General features: G+C 38.2%; 1 protein-coding gene across 1 annotated transcript in view; it reads left to right on the top strand.

Moving 5' to 3' along the window:
* The window catches only part of LOC122551637 (leucine-rich repeat LGI family member 2), a 46383-nt gene that overhangs the window by 16977 nt on the left and 12063 nt on the right, over positions 1–17343 (top strand). Inside the window, exons 3-6 of the mRNA XM_043693879.2 lie at positions 2746–2817; positions 2908–2979; positions 3115–3186; positions 9220–9389. Coding sequence (XP_043549814.2) covers positions 2746–2817; positions 2908–2979; positions 3115–3186; positions 9220–9389 — 386 coding nt within the window. The remainder of the gene's footprint in view (positions 1–2745; positions 2818–2907; positions 2980–3114; positions 3187–9219; positions 9390–17343) is intronic.

The following is a 17343-nucleotide window of genomic DNA, read 5'->3' as shown; positions in this document are numbered from 1 at the left end:
CTCACCATATTCAAAATGTTTGTCTGCATTAATTACTTTCCTCTACGATATCCATTCCATTTTATTTTTGTTTGCATTTATCACTAAGAAAAATGATCAATCTGAACATTTTAATTAAGACCATTCTAACAACATGGTGAGGTGCTGGAAGACTGGAGGTTGGCAAACGTGGTGCCACTGTTTAAGAAGGGTGGTAAGGACAAGCCAGGGAACTATAGACCAGTGAGCCTGACCTCGGTGGTGGGCAAATTGTTGGAGGGAATCCTGAGAGAAAGGATGTGTATGTATTTAGAAAGGCAAGGACTGATTAGGGATAGTCAACATGGCTTTGTGCATGGGAAATCATGTCTCACAAACGTGATTGAGTTTTTTGAAGAAGTAACAAAGAAGATTGATGAGGGCAGAGCGGTAGATGTGATCTATGTGGACTTCAGTAAGGTGTTCGACAAGGTTCCCCATAGGAGATTGATTAGCAAGGTTAGATCTCACAGAATACAGGGAGAACTAGCCATTTGGATACAGAACTGGCTGAAAGGTAGAAGACAGAAGGTGGTGGTGGAGGATTGTTTTTCAGACTGGAGGCCTGTGACCAGTGGAGTGCCACAAGGATCGCTGCTGGGTCTTCTACTTTTTGTCATTTACATAAATAATTTGGATGCGAACATAAGAGGTACAGTTAGTAAGTTTGCAGATGACGTTAAAATTGGAGGTGTAGTGGGCAGTGAAGAAGGTTACCTCAGATTACAACAGGATCTGGACCAGATGGGCCAATGGGATGAGAAGTGGCAGATGGAGTTAATTCAGATAAATGCGAAGTGCTGCATTTTGGGAAAGCAAATTTTAGCAGAACTTATACACTTAATGGTAAGGTCCTAGAGAATGTTGCTGAACAAAGAGACCTTGGAGTGAAGGTTCATAGCTCCTTAAACGTGGAGTCGCAGGTAGATAGGATAGTGAAGAAAACATTTGGTATGCTTTCCGTTATTGGTCAGAGTATTGAGTACAGGAGCTGAAAATGTATTGCTGGAAAAGCGCAGCAGGTCAGGCAGCATCCAGGGAACAGGAGAATCGACGTTTCGGGCATAAGCCCTTCTTCAGGGCAGAAGCCCTTCTACAGCCCTCCTGTATTGAGTACAGGAGTTGGGAGGTCATGCTGCAGCCGTACAGAACATTGGTTAGGCCACTGTTGGAATATTGTGTGCAATTCTAGTCTCCTTCCTATCGGAAAGATGTTGTGAAATTTGAAAGGGTTCAGAAAAGATTTACATGGATGTTGCCAAGGTTGGATGATTTGAGCTATAGGGAGAGGCTGAACAGGCTGGGGCTGTTTTCCCTGGAGCGCCGGAGGCTAAGGGGTGTCCTTATAGAGGTTTACAAAATGATGAGGGGCATGGATTGGATAAATAGGCAAAGTCTTTTCCCTGGAGTGGGGGAGTCCAGAACTAGGGGGTATAGGTTTAGGGTGAGAGGGGAAAGATATAAAAGAGACCTAAGGGGCAAGCTTTTCACACAGAGGGTGTATGGAATGAGCTGCCAGAAGAAATGGTGGAGGCTGGTACAATTGCAACATTTAAGAGGCATTTGGATGGGTACATGAATAGGAAGGGTTTGGAGGGATATGGGCCAGGTGCTGGCAGGTGGGACTAGATTGGATTGGGATACTGGTCGTCATGCTGTACACCTCTATGACTCTGTGACTCTATAACATTTTCTAAAGTTACAGAAGCTGATATTAAATCTGAAATTATCCATTAGGTTGAGGTTTTTCAGTTTGTATTAGGTATTGGTGATTGTTGATTGTTGATTTTTCTTATTTAAAGATATGCTTTTGTTTATAACTTCTCCCTTATCTGGTCTCCCCACATTCCTGTAATATTAACTCAAATGCCCTAAATGAATCTTTGAGTTCTGATCAAAATGAATACAAGAAGACAAAAGTGCTTCGCTATAATGCAAATGTATTAGCTTAAATTACAAGTATATATTGGAAATAATTATTAGCTGACACTACTTTAGATATATTTGAACAAAGTTATTAGCTTAAACTGTTTTGATATATTCAAACAAGTGAGTGTGTCCTTTCACTTGATGGGGACCCTTCAGCAACTGCTGGAAGTTGGAGCTTGATCTTGATTTCCACAGCACTGGGCTGATAAAGAAACCCAACGAGCTGTGAAAAGTCCCCAGTATTAATAGGATACTGGGTTTCATGTTGTGCTCTGAATTGCCTCTTCTGAGTACATTCCTCAAGCACCCCTCTGAGCTTGCTGGTCAAAACAGGTCTAGACGTTGCTACAAACAGCTTGTTCCCATGCCAAGTCTATTTTCTTACAGAACAGCATGTTCTCTCAAAGTTTTCCACTCTCTATCAATTGCTTACAGTCATTTCCAATTAACTGTTAAAGATCTGTTTTAGAGAGATCATTTTTGGCATCATACACTATAACCCCTACCAACAGGCATGTGGAATTCATGGATTTTTCCATCACCATGGTGAGACTGTCCAGCTAGCTCCACTCCAATTCTTATTTTCCTGTCTCTCAAACCAATTCCCTCACATTCCTTACACTCTAGCTTTGACGCTGCTTTACTTCCAGAACAAAACTCATCCATTTGTCAACATCTGTTGCTTATGTTAAGTTTCAATTAATTCCACGGCCAATCATTTTTGTTTGGATGCAACTTTTTATAACATGAATTAAAAGTTCCAAGATCTTCAAAAGAGTTGGTGATTGTGTTTTTCAGACTCCTGAATTCAAATTCAGTTACATCAATAAAAGATGATGCCTTTGCTGGGCTTCCACATCTAGAGTATTTGTGAGTTTTTTATTCTTTTTCCTTGTTCTATTTCCTTCATCATCTTACTGATTAACTATTTGAACTAACTATTTGCCTTGTCTTCTACAGATTCATTGAAAACAATAAAATTGAGTCTATATCGAAACATGCTTTTCGAGGGCTCAGGGATTTGATCCATCTGTAAGTTTTGTGTTATTGCCAGCTATTTTAACATAACCTAATTTAAAAAAGACCCTATTGTGTAAATAAAAACCAAGTACAAAATAAATAATTTCTCTGAAGATATTTATACTAATGAGGTTATTTTATTTTTAGTTCTTTGGCTAACAGCGGCATCAGATCCTTACCAAGAGATGTTCTCAGTGACTTGGATTCCTTGATTGAATTGTAAGAGTCTTCTCTATTTCAGCATCAAATTAGTTTAATCTTTAATATTCATAATCACTTCTCGTAGACATTCTATCAACATAAGAGAGACAGTGGCATAGTAGAAATGTCACTACAGTTGCGATCCAGAGTTTCAGGATAATCCCCTGGCTTCACATTAAATCCAAATAATAAAATCTGGAGTTGAAAGCTATTCTCAGTAATAAAGCTCTCTCATCGAATTCACTTAGGTCCTCTAGGGAAGGAAATCAGCCATCTTTACCTGGTCTGGCCTAACTGTGACTCCAGACTCACAACAATGTGATTAGCTCTTAATCACCATCTGAAATGGCTCAGGAAACCACTCAGGGCAAGAAGGGATGGGAAACAAATGCCAGCGATGCTTACATCCCATGTAAGAATTAATGTTTAAGAAATGGCTATTGTTTTTCCTTTCTTGTTGCTAGTAGATCTCCTTCAGGCAGAAGACTGTCAAGTTGTGAGAAGTGCTATTCCATTATCTGCCAGCTCGAGGCAGTTCCTATTTATCTTTGTTTCCTCTGCCACTCAAGGTGATGTACTGAATAATCTAGAGAAGGAAAACTCATTCAATGCTGGCAGAATTCCAAAATGTTATTTTGCACACTTCAGTTCAACAGTTGGTTCAATATGAATCATGTAGATCATAATTGACACAAACATACCCAGAACTGGAAGATTCTGTTGCTCTTTCCTAAAACATGTGTGCATATTGGGATAAAGGTGTTAAAGGTTAATAAGATGCACAATTACTTCTCTTTTTTGATTTGATTTATTATTTTCACATGTACCTAGGTACAGTGAAAACTTTTGTTTTGTATGCAGTAGTAACAGATCATTCCATATAAAGATGGTGGAAGAGAACTCGGAATACTTCTCCTTGCTGTTTATTTTATATATGTCAAGACACTTACTACCATTCAAATTTTCAGGTTGAACTTGTAAATGAGCCTACTTTAGAATCAAATATAATGTAGTGAAGTCAGAAAATTTGTGAAAATGATGCTGAGGTATTCAGAAGGACATGCAGCCAGGGCTTTATGGGTTTGTGATGAAGAATAAGAACCTAAACTTGACTAGAAGAAATATTGTAAAAATAACTCAGAGGGTACAAATAAAATTTCTTCAACATAAATATATTTCCAAAAAATATTGAAGGGATTCATATTCTGCTAACACTGAAATAATATCATGTAAAAGACTACAATCATGACCATGTCAGTGAAATTTAAATTGAATTAGATTAATCTGAGCTTCTGTACATAGATTCCTCCTCCAGACTAAAGGTTAATAGGAAAAATTGAATAGTGAATATCAATAGCTTATGATTTCAGGAATAGATCAAACTTATAAAAGTTCACTTGTTTCTGTTTGTGCCACCTTCCGATCAAACTGGCAATCTCACCTTCATTTCTTAAGGTGCCTCACAAATTAATCAACCTCAAAGAGCAAACTGTGGTCACTTAGCATGTCTTCACCAAAGTTGATATTTCACATTGCTGAAGCAGTTCAATAGTAATTAATTGCCACTCTCTTGTTCCCAGACAGTGGCTCCATAAAGCTGCAGTCTTTGTAATGCATTATATATAGACATTTGAATCTGTTAATATTGTACATAGAGTCATAGAGATGTACAGCATGGAAACAGACCCTTCAGTCCAACCCATCCATGCTGACCAGATATCCCAACCAATCTAGTCCCACCTGCCAGCAGCTGGCCCATATCCCTCCAAACCCTTCCTATTCATATACCCATCCAAATGCCTTTTAAATGTTGCAATTGTACCAGCCTCCATCACAACCTCTGGCAGCTCATTCCATATACGTACCACCCTCTGTGTGAAAACGTTATGGTGTAGCAGAGCCTTGTTGAATATCTCCGACTAATAATGTCTAGATGTATCACTGTTGCTGAAAATAAGGGTGTGCGCAAGATGGCCTACAGTAACACCAGTAGTGACAGCAACGCAATGGAACGCCTAACAACCTTTTATCAAAGGATCCTGGCCTACATTAACAGTGACACAGTGAAAGGAGAAGCAGTTGCAATGTTACAATTTGTTCTGCTTCCTAATTTTTTACTTGCCACTTTCATGTGGTGAGAAATGGTATTCCACATCACTATTTCAAAGACAAGGCTTTAAGCAAAGTTTGTTCATAGACTCGGAAACATACCCTCTTGTTTTCTTCACAAGTGATAATGCCAGAACCAGTAGTATGCAGTGAAATTCAGAACAGTGCAGTTTTTCCTGTAACACCATTTTTACTTCAAAATATATATTGCATCTTAGGAGTCATGGTTGTGGAGAAGCCAATGGAAAAACTAGATGTTACACAATGTGATGGTTTTGGATCTGTAGAAGAGACAGAGATGCTCATGGGCAACATTATAGATTTGGGAAGCTGTCACTTTGACTGTCTTTCCCAGTGTTCCTAGTATCCGAGCACTTCTTGCCTCACAATCAATAAATGGATAGTTAGGAGAAGTGTTCAGAATCTACTCTTCGATTAATAGGAGGAGTGAATAGACAGTTGTCTGGTTAGGAATCTGCTGTTGGCAAGCAACCATCATCATGCATGATAGTTCAATTAACTGTAAATCAAACCAAATGAAGTTCATCCAAAAGGGGCTATTTATAATCACTATGAAGGGACTAAGGTCCTTTCCACATTATTATTACTTTGTCTGTGACAAATGAGTCTTTCCCCAGAAAAGAATTACATTGAAGCAGCTTCAGGTAAAAGCTGGCAAAACAGAAGTTTAGCGACCATGAGATTGGCTGAATTCTTGCCAAAAAAACTTGTACAACTGGTTTCCAGGGGAATCTTTATAGCAGCAACACCTCAGTGATTGAAGTCCAAAGCATCCAATGCACCCCAGCCCATACTGTCAACTCTGCAAAAGGGATATCAGTCACAGTTCCTCCTAATTAGAGAGAACTTGCAATCTCAGAAACAACAGAAGTCTTTTTCTCAGGATTATGCAGATTATGGCAACCGACAACAATCCCACCAGGATAAAGAAAACACTGCTGCTGTTTGAACAAAATTGGGGAACAAACATTTGTAGTCAGACTCATAGGAAGATTGACATGTGCAGAAAATACTGTAGCAAAGATGAATAAAAGCATATCCTTTTATTTAGTATTGCATATTTGTGGCCTTATTATAAAGGAACTCAATTAATTGTTGCATTCCACAGAAATTGTCAATTTAAATTGGTACATTAATTAGACCTGGTAATTAAGAGCAAAAATACCTTGTTAATGATAACATTCATGATCCTGCAATGTCACTTAACCACTTTGACTCAGTAAGGGAACAATTGTGATTTGGACTGCTGTGTTCAAAAAGGCAACTCACTCTCAAGGGCAATCGTGGATGGATAACAAATTCTGGTGTGGCTGGCTTTATTCACATCCTGTGACAGAATAAACCAAGTAAACATTTTTTAAACTAAAACAAATACTTTGCTTCCATTTGCAAAATTAATTTGATGTCCGTCTAGACAAGTTCTATGAATTGTTTGTGAATTGTCACGACACAAGATATTCATTAAGCAACCATGCAACTTTAATAGTTAACATATCTCCAACAACCTTTCATTTCTTTTTACTTTTATTGACATACAATCACCTTATGAAAATCTGGAACATAAATATAAGCTCAGGCCCATTGAGACAAATGCTATGTTTCTATGCTATGTAAAATTGAATAATCACCTGCTGATTATTAAAAAGTACACATTTTCTAAACTTAAATTAGTTTTTAAGGAAACTTACAAAAACAGTTTCCTCATTTGTATTCAGTTTTCACTTAAAGGTTCATATTGAGGTAACATAAGCCCTTGAGTCAATTCCATTAGAGCTTTACTATTTAAAAAAAAGCAATGGTGCTCTTCTGGAATCTTAATGGAATCCAAGTAAACTTCTTTTTCTGCTTTATTTAAAGTATGTGATCAAACCAAATGTAAGACTGAGTAAATCTTTGTAATGTTCTGTTGTGGAATCAGATCAAATAACCCACAGTCTGGAGAATTAAATATAGACATAGGTGCTCCCAAAATGTTGCCCTGGTTTACCAGTGATTAAAACAAATCCTTAAAAAACTGGAGTTATGTTAATCACATAGCTCTGGTTCTCCATTCTGCATTGTTATTGATTTGAGTTTAAAGCTGGGAGCCCTATCTCAGAAAATATGCCTTAAGATGATAACTTTGACTGCATTTAAAATCATGTAACAAGAAATGCTTCAAAAGTCTGATCATCAGATGCTAAGTGGCATTTTAATAACTAAAGGCCTTTAATGATGAGTTTTGTTTCCAGGTCATAGAGTCATTGAGATGTACAGCACAGAAACAGACCCTTTGGTCCAGCTCGTTCATGCCGAACAGATATCCCAACCCATTCTAGTCCCACCAACCAGCACCTGGCCCATATCCCTCCAAACCCTTCCTATTCATTTACCCATCCAGATGCCTTTTAAATGTTGCCTTTTAAATGTACCAGCCTCCACCACTTCCTCTGGCAGCTTATTCCATACTCGTACCACCCTCTGTTGAAAAGGTTGCCTCTTAGGTCTCTTTTATATCTTTCCCCTCTCATCCTAAACCTATACCCTCTAGTTCTGGACTCCCCCACCCCAGGGAAAATACTTTGTCTATTTATCCTATCCATGCCCCTCATGATTTTAGAAACCTTAATAAGGTCACCCCTCAGCCTCCGACGCTCCAGGGAAAACAGCCCCAGCCTGTTCAGCGTCTCCCTATTGCTTAAATCCTCCAACCCTGGCAACATCCATGTAAATCTTTTCTGAACCCTTTCAAGTTTCACAACGTCTTTCCGATAGGAAGGAGACTAGAATTGCATGCAACAAATGTTGAAAACCTCAGCTTTCTTTCAGATATTTTTCAAACAAATATTGGAAAAAAATGAAGGTAGATGAAGAAAAGAAAATCAAAAATGATGAAAGCGATATATTACCAAATCTCAAACAAATAAGCAAGACTAACAAGAAACTATTAATGAGAGGATCCTTATATTTTACACAGTTGACAGATACCACTCCTACTTCTGTGGCGATTCCAAAGTGATGAAAGTAAATAAGGATGAGAGAGGATCATTGCAGCGAAATGGCAAATGGTACTGGATAAAGTGCTGTGTAATGTTGATCAGAATTACTAGTTGACTTGAAACTTGCTTTAACTGACTTTACTGTGCATCACTAATTTTATGTATTAGGCATTCAGGTTACAGATTCTATATGATTTGAGGCTGTGGTCAACTCCACTATGTAAAGTAACATTTGCCCATCCATTGAATATTTCATCCCCACATGAGTCAATAATTACATTCAGCTCATCAACGACAAACCACAACCAGTTAAATTCAGAAAATGTTACCTGTTTCAAAGATTGCAATTCTTGATGGTTAAACTTCGCCCATAACAATATTTGCAAACAGTATAGTTCTTGTCTGTTTTGAAAGTTTGGGGGAAAATCAGTACAAATGCATATATTAAATTTAAAAATACAGACGCTAATTAAGATGAATGACATGGCATTGAATGTGAACACGAAGGAGATGTGGTTGAGCATCCATGCATAAGGAGTAGGCAAAAAAGCATGTGAAATTTTGTCATTTTCATTCAGTGTAGATTTTACAAATAATATAGAATAGTAGGTGCAGCTCATAAGTTTGTTTTTAAGTCTGACTTTTTAAAATTAGTTCATTGATAGGATGTGGCATTGCTGACATGACTGGCATTTATTGCTGTGGAGAAGTTGGTTTTTGAGCTGCATTTTCAAATTGCTGCAGTTCATATTAAAATACACTTACAGAGCTGATATTTCCAGAAATTTAACCCTGTGATGGTGAAAAAAAGGTAATATTTGTCCAAAGTAAGGATAGACTAATCACAGGTGCAATCCAAATAGTGTGGTCACTCTTCATGGATAATGAAATGTGGAGACTCCCCATTACGAATATTCATTCAGTACTTTCTTTAACTGTTTAGAGATTTACGTGGGAATGAGCTCCAATGTGACTGTAAAACAAAATGGATGACCACTTGGCTGAAGAGCATAAATGCCACTGTGACAAATGTTTTCTGTGCTGGCCCACCAGAACATGAGGGCAAGAAACTAATAGACCTGACAGCTTCTGACTTTGACTGCATGTCAACAGGTATGTAATCTTCCATGTTATGTGTTTGCAAATTGGAAGTAGAAATGTTTTCAACATTTTTATCATAATTTTTTATCAATAATATTTTATCATAATGGCCAATACTCGTAAGATCTTTATAATAATAACCCAAAATATGGCCTATTAAGTTCACACATTTACGCAATATTTTCTACTGTTCCAATCACCAGAATCTCAAATGAAATTTGGAAATAAAGTAAATAACTTAGACAATTAGAATGAAAATTATTTTCTGAATGTATTTTGTTTCATGTGCCTTTCTTCTGAAACATAACTTTGGGACAACCAATAAATTGTTTAGCGGGTAAGATGCAATATCAGTTTTGAGTTTGGAGACACTTAATGTGAGTTGATCTGCAGTAGAAATGCTACATTTGTCCTTAAGGCTCATTGACTTGTGCAGGCAGGCGATAGTGGGGCTAACAATAACTAAAGTTCCCACTCCTGATCACCATCTTGTGATTCCTGTTGGGAAGTGCATGTGATTAATTTTGCAAAATAACTTGTTACCTTAGTGCCACTCCTTGACATTAATTAATTAGCCTGACATCACTATACATCAATAATTAACACTGTGATTCAATAACTTCCATGACTGAAAGGGAAGTAACAGGAATAGTGGAAATGGAATTGACACCTAAAATAGATGGGCAAATTCTGTAGGTATATTAATAATAAAAGGGTTGTCAGAGGAACTATGCCGTCAATTAGGGACCAAAACAGATTTTCATTGGTTAGCACAGAAGACTTGACTGAGATATTAAATGAGTCCTTTGCATTTGGTGTTCGTCAAGAAAGAATAATTTGCCAAAGCTATGGCAAACAAGGCAGTTACTGAGACACTGCATGAGATAAAAATAAAGAGGTTGTGCGTGCAGAGCACAGGCCAAGCAGGACAAGGTAAGAAAGTAGAAATTGTGTAAGTACTGGCAATAGTCTATCAAACATCCTTAGATTTGGAAATAGACTGTATAGAAAGGGCTAGAAAATTGAAAACATCACATCTTTGATTAAAAATGCGAGAAACATAACCTCTGGCATTTATACACTGGTCAGTTTAATGATGGTAGTGGGTTTTTTTTAGAAATAGTCAACCAGAGAAAATTACCAGCCACTGAGAGATGCATGGATGAATAAAGGAGAATAGCATTTATTCAGGTCAAGTCATGATCAACTGATTTGATTGAGTCTTTGAGAGGACAGAGAAGTTGGATTTGGGTAGCGTAGTTGATGCTGTAAATACAGAGTTTTAAAAGGCATCTGATAAAATCTCATGTTTGAGATTTGGAGCAAAATTGGGGTAAATGGTGCAGTAGCAGCAGAGATATAAAATTAGTTGGGGACAGAAAGTAGTGAGTTATGTAGACTGCTTTTTAGACAATGAGATCCACAATGTTTAGCTTTGTTATTATGCCAATTGGCTCGGATATGAGGCACAGGATGTAATTTCAAAATCTGCAGATGACTGGAATCTTTGTAGTCTTGTGTGAAGCATACTCAGTGTGAAGATCGGACTTTGTCTTCACAAAGGCTGTGCAGCGGTCAATGCTGTCATGGACAGGCTCATGTGTAACAAGTCAATTGGTGTGGACAAGGACTAGTATGTCTTTTATTGTATTCACTCACCATCTGCTGCTGGTAGCTATACATTTTAGGACTCAACCAGATCGGTCATTAGTAGTGCAACGAGCCATTCTTGAGCAGAACTTTTATAACTTGTCCAGGTTGTTCATTGTCACATGTGTGAAATAATTTTACTTCAAGCCCAGGTTATTGGTAAAAATGACTTAATCCATAGGGTTGACAGGGCTGGGTATGACACAATCAATTCTAGCACCTAAGTCAATGCTTGTGGACTTCAAGAGGACATAGAAATGAAACTAAGAACAACATGAACAAACAGAAACTAAGAGCTGAACTGAAATATTGAGCAGATGCTTTGATAACAGCTCATTGATCTAAACCACTGGATTGGATTTTACCCAAGGCTTTGAAGTTCCACCATCAGTACCAAATCAAAATTGGGATAAATTAGAGTGAGATGGTCATACGTTGACAATGTCACTACACTAGGAGATAATTTCAAATCCCATCATGGCAGCTGATGGAATTTAAATTTATGGAATTCAACTGATTAATGAAAATAAATATTTGGAATTGAAAGCTGCTGTCTGTAATAGTGCCAGGATACTGTCATCAGTTATCGTAAAAACCTATCTGGTTCATAAATGTTCTTTAGAGAAGGAAATTTGGTATGCTTAGCTGGCCTGGCCTATATGTGACTCTTAAGTGGCCTCTTACATGGATTAGCAAGCCACTCAATTTTACCAAACTAATACAGAAAAGTCAAAATGGTATGAGGCCATAGCAATCATCTAGCATTGACTTAGGTGCTAGAATTGATTGTGTCATACCCAGCCCTGTCAACCCTATGGATTAAGTCATTTTTACCAATAACCTGGGCTTGAAGTAAAATTATTTCACACATGTGACAATGAACAACCTGGACAAGTTATAAAAGTTCTGCTCAAGAATGGCTCGTTGCACTACTAATGACCGATCTGGTTGAGTCCTAAAATGTATAGCTACCAGCAGCAGATGGTGAGTGAATACAATAAAAGACATACTAGTCCTTGTCCACACCAATTGACTTGTTACACATGAGCCTGTCCATGACAGCATTGACCGCTGCACAGCCTTTGTGAAGACAAAGTCCGATCTTCACACTGAGTATGCCCTCCATTGCGTTTTTGCCACTACTACTGTGTTCAGTGGGATAGATTTCAAACAGATAGAACAACTCAAACTTAGGCAACCATAAGGTGGTGTGAAGCATCACCAGCAGCAGAATAGTACTCAACAGTCAACCTCATGGAACAGCATATACCCCACTGTACCATTAATATCAACTGGGCAGGGAGTTGATCCTGGTTCAAAAAAGAGTGCAGGAGGGCATGCCAGGAACAGCATCTGACATACCTAAAATGAGGTGTCAACCGCGTGAAGCTACAACATGGGACTACTTGCATGACAAAAAGTGTAATGAACATATGATAGCCAGAGCTAAGTAATTCCACAATCTATAAATAAAGTCAGAACTCTGCAGTCTACCATGTCCAGTTGTGAATGGTAGTGGACAGTAAGGCAATTAAGACAAGATGTGGCTCCACAAATCTCCCTATCCTCAGTGATGGTGGAGTCCAGCACATCATACAAACATGTACATACAAAACAGGAGCAAAAGTAGACCATTTGGTCCCTTGGGCCTGCTCCACCATACCATAAGATCATGACATACCTGTTTGCATTTTGAATTCTACTTTTCCATCTACTCCCAATAACCCTTGAGTCCCCCTGCCAAACATCCATTTTTGTCTAAAAATTATTCACCACATCCATTGCCTTCTGCAGAAATATTCCAAAATTGTGCAACCCTCTGAAAAACAAATTCCATTCAGGATCTTATATATTGCAATCATATCACTCCTCTTTCTCATTTCCACTGGAAACAAGCTCAACCTGTCCAAACTATCCTTATAAAACAATCTACTCATTCCAGATATCAAACTAGTAAACCTCCTCTGAACTGCCTTTAAGACAATTACATCCTTAAATAAGGAAACACAAAATCCAAGTTGTGGTCTTTCCAATGCCCTGTGCAACTGAAGCATAACATCCTTGCTTTTATGAACAATTTCTGTCACAAAGGATAGCATCCCATTAGTCTTCTCAGTTACATGATGTACCTGCATATTAATTTTCTGTGACACACACCACATCATCCAAATCCCTCTCCACCTTAGAATTCTATCGTCATTCTTTAGTTAAGTATCTCTCTGCTTTTTTATTTTTCCTGTCAAAGCATTTCTCTCAGGATTGTGATTATTCTAATTTCCTCTCTCTCTTGCTTTATCTCTATCACTCAGATGCTTTTTGTATTTTCTTTGGTAAAGACAGAGGCAAGATATTTGTTCACTTCATCTGCTGTTTCCTTATTATCTACTATTTGTTCACCATTCTTAATCCCCAGAGGTCCAAAACTTACTTTACTTAACCATTTCCTTGTTTAATACCTATAAGATTGCTTGCTATCTGTTTTACATTCCGAACTAGCTTCATGCTCTAATTTCTTTTTCCTGATTAACTTCTAGTCATTCTCTGTTTTTCTTTATATTCTGATCAATCATCTGACTGCCATTCATTTTTGCACAATTAAATGTTTTTTCATTAAGTTTGATGCTTTCCTTAAATTCTTTAGTTAACCACAAATGGTGGGCCCACTCATAAGACCTTTTCTTTGTAGCAAAAATATACATCTTTTGAGTGTTCTGAAATATCACTGAAATGAATGCCACTTTTTCTCAATTGAATCTAACCCCTAGCCTCGTATGCCAGTTCATTTCAGCTAGCTCAGCTTTCATGCCCACATAGGTACCCTTATTTATGTTTAAAATACTTGTCTTAGATTCAATCTTTGCCCTTTCAAATTAAATATGAAATTCCAACATATCGCTGTGACCTCAGAGTGCCTTAATTCGGAGGTTATTAATTAATGTTATGAATGCTGTGTGCAGAGAATGTAGTTTTGCCTTTTTATTATATTTGTAACATTGAGTCTTGATTGCTGGTGTATGTCTAGGTGTTTTCTCTCTGCTCTTCCCTGCCATTCTCTGACCCTCATTTTCCAAAGTACAATTTTCCGGTTTTACCATGTACTCTTTGACAGACCACACCTTTGCACATTTGACATCTTGCCCTTTAAAATTGACACTACTTCCATAGTTACACAGTCTACAAGAACACTGACCCCAACATAGTTCAGGTGTAGACCTCCCAATGGTACAGCCCAACATTTCCCAGTGCTGGTGCCAGTGGCCCAAGAGCTGGGACCAACTTGCCTCAAATTAATGTTTGATCTATATATTATTTTCTCTGATTTGATGTACGCTATATAATTCACATACAGCTCAGGTAATTATCCAGTGATTATCACTTTTGAGTATCTATAGTACTTTTAAATTTAGTGCCTAGCTCCACATACCCCTTGTATAGAACATTTTTCCTAGTTCCGCCTATGTCCTTGGTACTATGAGGAGGCAATGGACTACTATCGCTAGACTATTAATTCAGAAATTCAACTAATATTCTGGGCTCCCAGGTCCCAAAACCTTACCATGGCAGATAGTAGAACTTTAATTCAATTTTTAAAAATGTGGAATTAAGAATCTACCAATGGCCATGAAACCATTGTCAATTGACAAAAAATCCATCTGGTTCACTAATGTCCTTCTGGGAAAGAAATCTGTCATCCTCAGCTGATCTGGCCTTCATGTGGCTCCAGGCTCATGGTTGACACTCAATTGCCCTCTGAAATGGCCTAGCAAGCCACTCAGTTGTATCAATTGATAAGAAGTCTCAACAAAGGAATGAAACTGCCATCTGGCATTGACTTAGGCAACTGAAAAGACAATGGCAGAAACAGTCCTGTTGACCCTCTAAAGTCCTCCTTAATAAGACCCGGGGGCTAGTGCCAAAATTGACAGAGCTGTCTCCCAGATTAGTCATGCAACAGCCTGAAACAGTCCCACAGACACACAGAATCATACCTGACAGACAATATTCCAGGCACCACTATTACCATCCATGGATATGTCCTGTCCTGCTGGCAATATGGACCCAGCAGAAGTGGCAGCACAACGATATACAGTCAGGAGGGAGTTGGAATGGGAATCCTCAAAATTGACTCCAGACTGCATGAAGTCTCATGGCTTTAGGTTAAACACAGGCAAGGAAACCTCCTGCTGCTTATCACATTTCGTCCTCCCTCAGCTAATGAAGCAGCGCTTCTCCATGTTGAACAAAACTTGGAGGAAACACTGAGGGTGGTAATGGATCAAAATGTACTCTGGGTGGGGGACTTCAATGTCCACTATCAAGAGCAATGGATAGTTTAAAGCATTGACAATAACCCAGTAATAACATTAAAGACTTACACTCCAAAATGACTGTGCCCCTAACCAAGCTAGAAAACCAAAAAAGTACAAAAATCAAAAAGCAGGAAAAATCCAATTTGACCAATTATTGCCCTATTAGTCTACTCTTGGTTATGAGGAAATTTATTGAACGGTTTACTCAACAGTGCTATCAATCAGTTTTCACTCGGCAATAAGTTGTTCACAGATACCCAGCTTAGGTTGCGCCAGGACCATTCAGCTCTTGATCTCATTACAATCTTAGCCCAAACATGGACAAAAGAAATAAACTTAGGAGGGAAAGGTGAGAGTGACTATCATTGCATGTGAAGGCAGTGTTTGATTGAGTGTAATATTATTGAGACCTGGCAAAATTGGAGTCAATGGGCATCAGGATGAAAATGATCCATTGTTTGGAGTCACATCTAGCATAAAGGAATTGATTTCAGTTGTTGGAGGCCAATCATTTCAGCCAGAGGCATTGACAGAGGAATTCTACAGGATAGTGTCCTCAGTACAACTTTACTTTTTTTTTAATAGATATTTTTATTAGAAATCTAACATTTTTACAAGTTTACAAAAATAAACAAAACTCTCAGATATAAACATTGATATACAATTAGCTCAAATATACAATAGCCAAAATTTGACAAAAAAAAACAAAACAACAAAAAAAAAACCGAAAAGAAAAAAAAACAAACAAACAAAACTCAACTATCTACAAATCTAACCTACAACTAACCAGGGTGTATATTTAAGTCTCTTACATGCTCGGGATGTGTTAGCATCAGATATGATAAAACCCGTATTCGTGCGGGATTCCTCCCCCGAGGGGCCGCGGACCAGCCAGGTTTGTAATCTCAATTAAATAAAAGCCCTTGTTAGGATCGCCGAAATATCTGTATTTATGTAATTCAAAAAGGGCTGCCATATTTTATAAAATAATTCGGTCTTTCGGTGCACCATATTTGTAAGGAAGTCAAGGGGAATACATTCCATAATTAGTCTGTGCCAATTTGAAAGTCCAGGGGGGCCCTCCGCCACCCAGTTCATCAAAATATTTTTCCTTGCACAGAAAGAAAGAATAGAAAATAGTCTCTTCCCGTACGTGTCCAGGGAGGGAAAGTTCGAAAAGCCCAAGAGGAGAGATACGGGGTCCACTTTTATTTCCGTTCCTAAAATTTCTGTCAGGGTACTTGCTACTTTAGTCCAATATCTACGGATCTTATGACAGGTCCATAAGCAATGTACAAGAGTGCCCACCTCTATTTTGCATTTAGGACACATTGGAGATGCTCCTGCCTTAAATTTTGCCAATCGAACCGGTGCTATATGGGCCCTATGAAGTATCTTCAGCTGGATAGCCTGGGTTCTGTTACAAATAGTAATTCTTCTAGCATTTTCCCAGATATCATTCCACGTTTCTGTGGAGATTTCTAGTCCCAGATCCTGATCCCATGTTTTAAGCAGATTATCCATATCTCCCGATACTTCATCATGTAGTAAATGATAAATATTACTGACGGAAGATACCCCCACTGGTCGTAGGACACTACATTCTCTATCGGATTTATAAAGACTATCTAATAACGTAGTCTTCTTCTGTATATAATCTCGAATTTGGAAGTATCGAAAGAGGTCTCCATTGGGTAATCCGAATTTCTGACGCAGCTGTCCGAAAGACATCAGGACCCCATCTTTAAATAAATCCCCGAGACATGAGATACCTCTGGATCTCCAGAGTTTAAAAGTGGCATCTGTTAACCCCGGTTGGAATCCCCATGCTCCCACTATCGGTGCATAGGGGGATGTTTTATGTGAATTACCCTCATTTTGCCGCATTATATTCCAAGCCTTGATTGTATTCAGTATTATAGGGTTTTTACAGTGATCTGTAATGATTTTCCTCTTGTCTGAGAATAAAAGGTTAATAAGTGGGTATTTTACTTGAGAAGCCTCCA

Source organism: Chiloscyllium plagiosum, unplaced genomic scaffold (genome assembly GCF_037043375.1).
Source record: "Chiloscyllium plagiosum isolate Xiang-an unplaced genomic scaffold, Cpla_swu_hap1 HiC_scaffold_1, whole genome shotgun sequence".
Classification (NCBI taxonomy): Eukaryota; Metazoa; Chordata; class Chondrichthyes; order Orectolobiformes; family Hemiscylliidae; genus Chiloscyllium; species Chiloscyllium plagiosum.
This window is presented reverse-complemented; position numbering and strand designations above follow the sequence as displayed.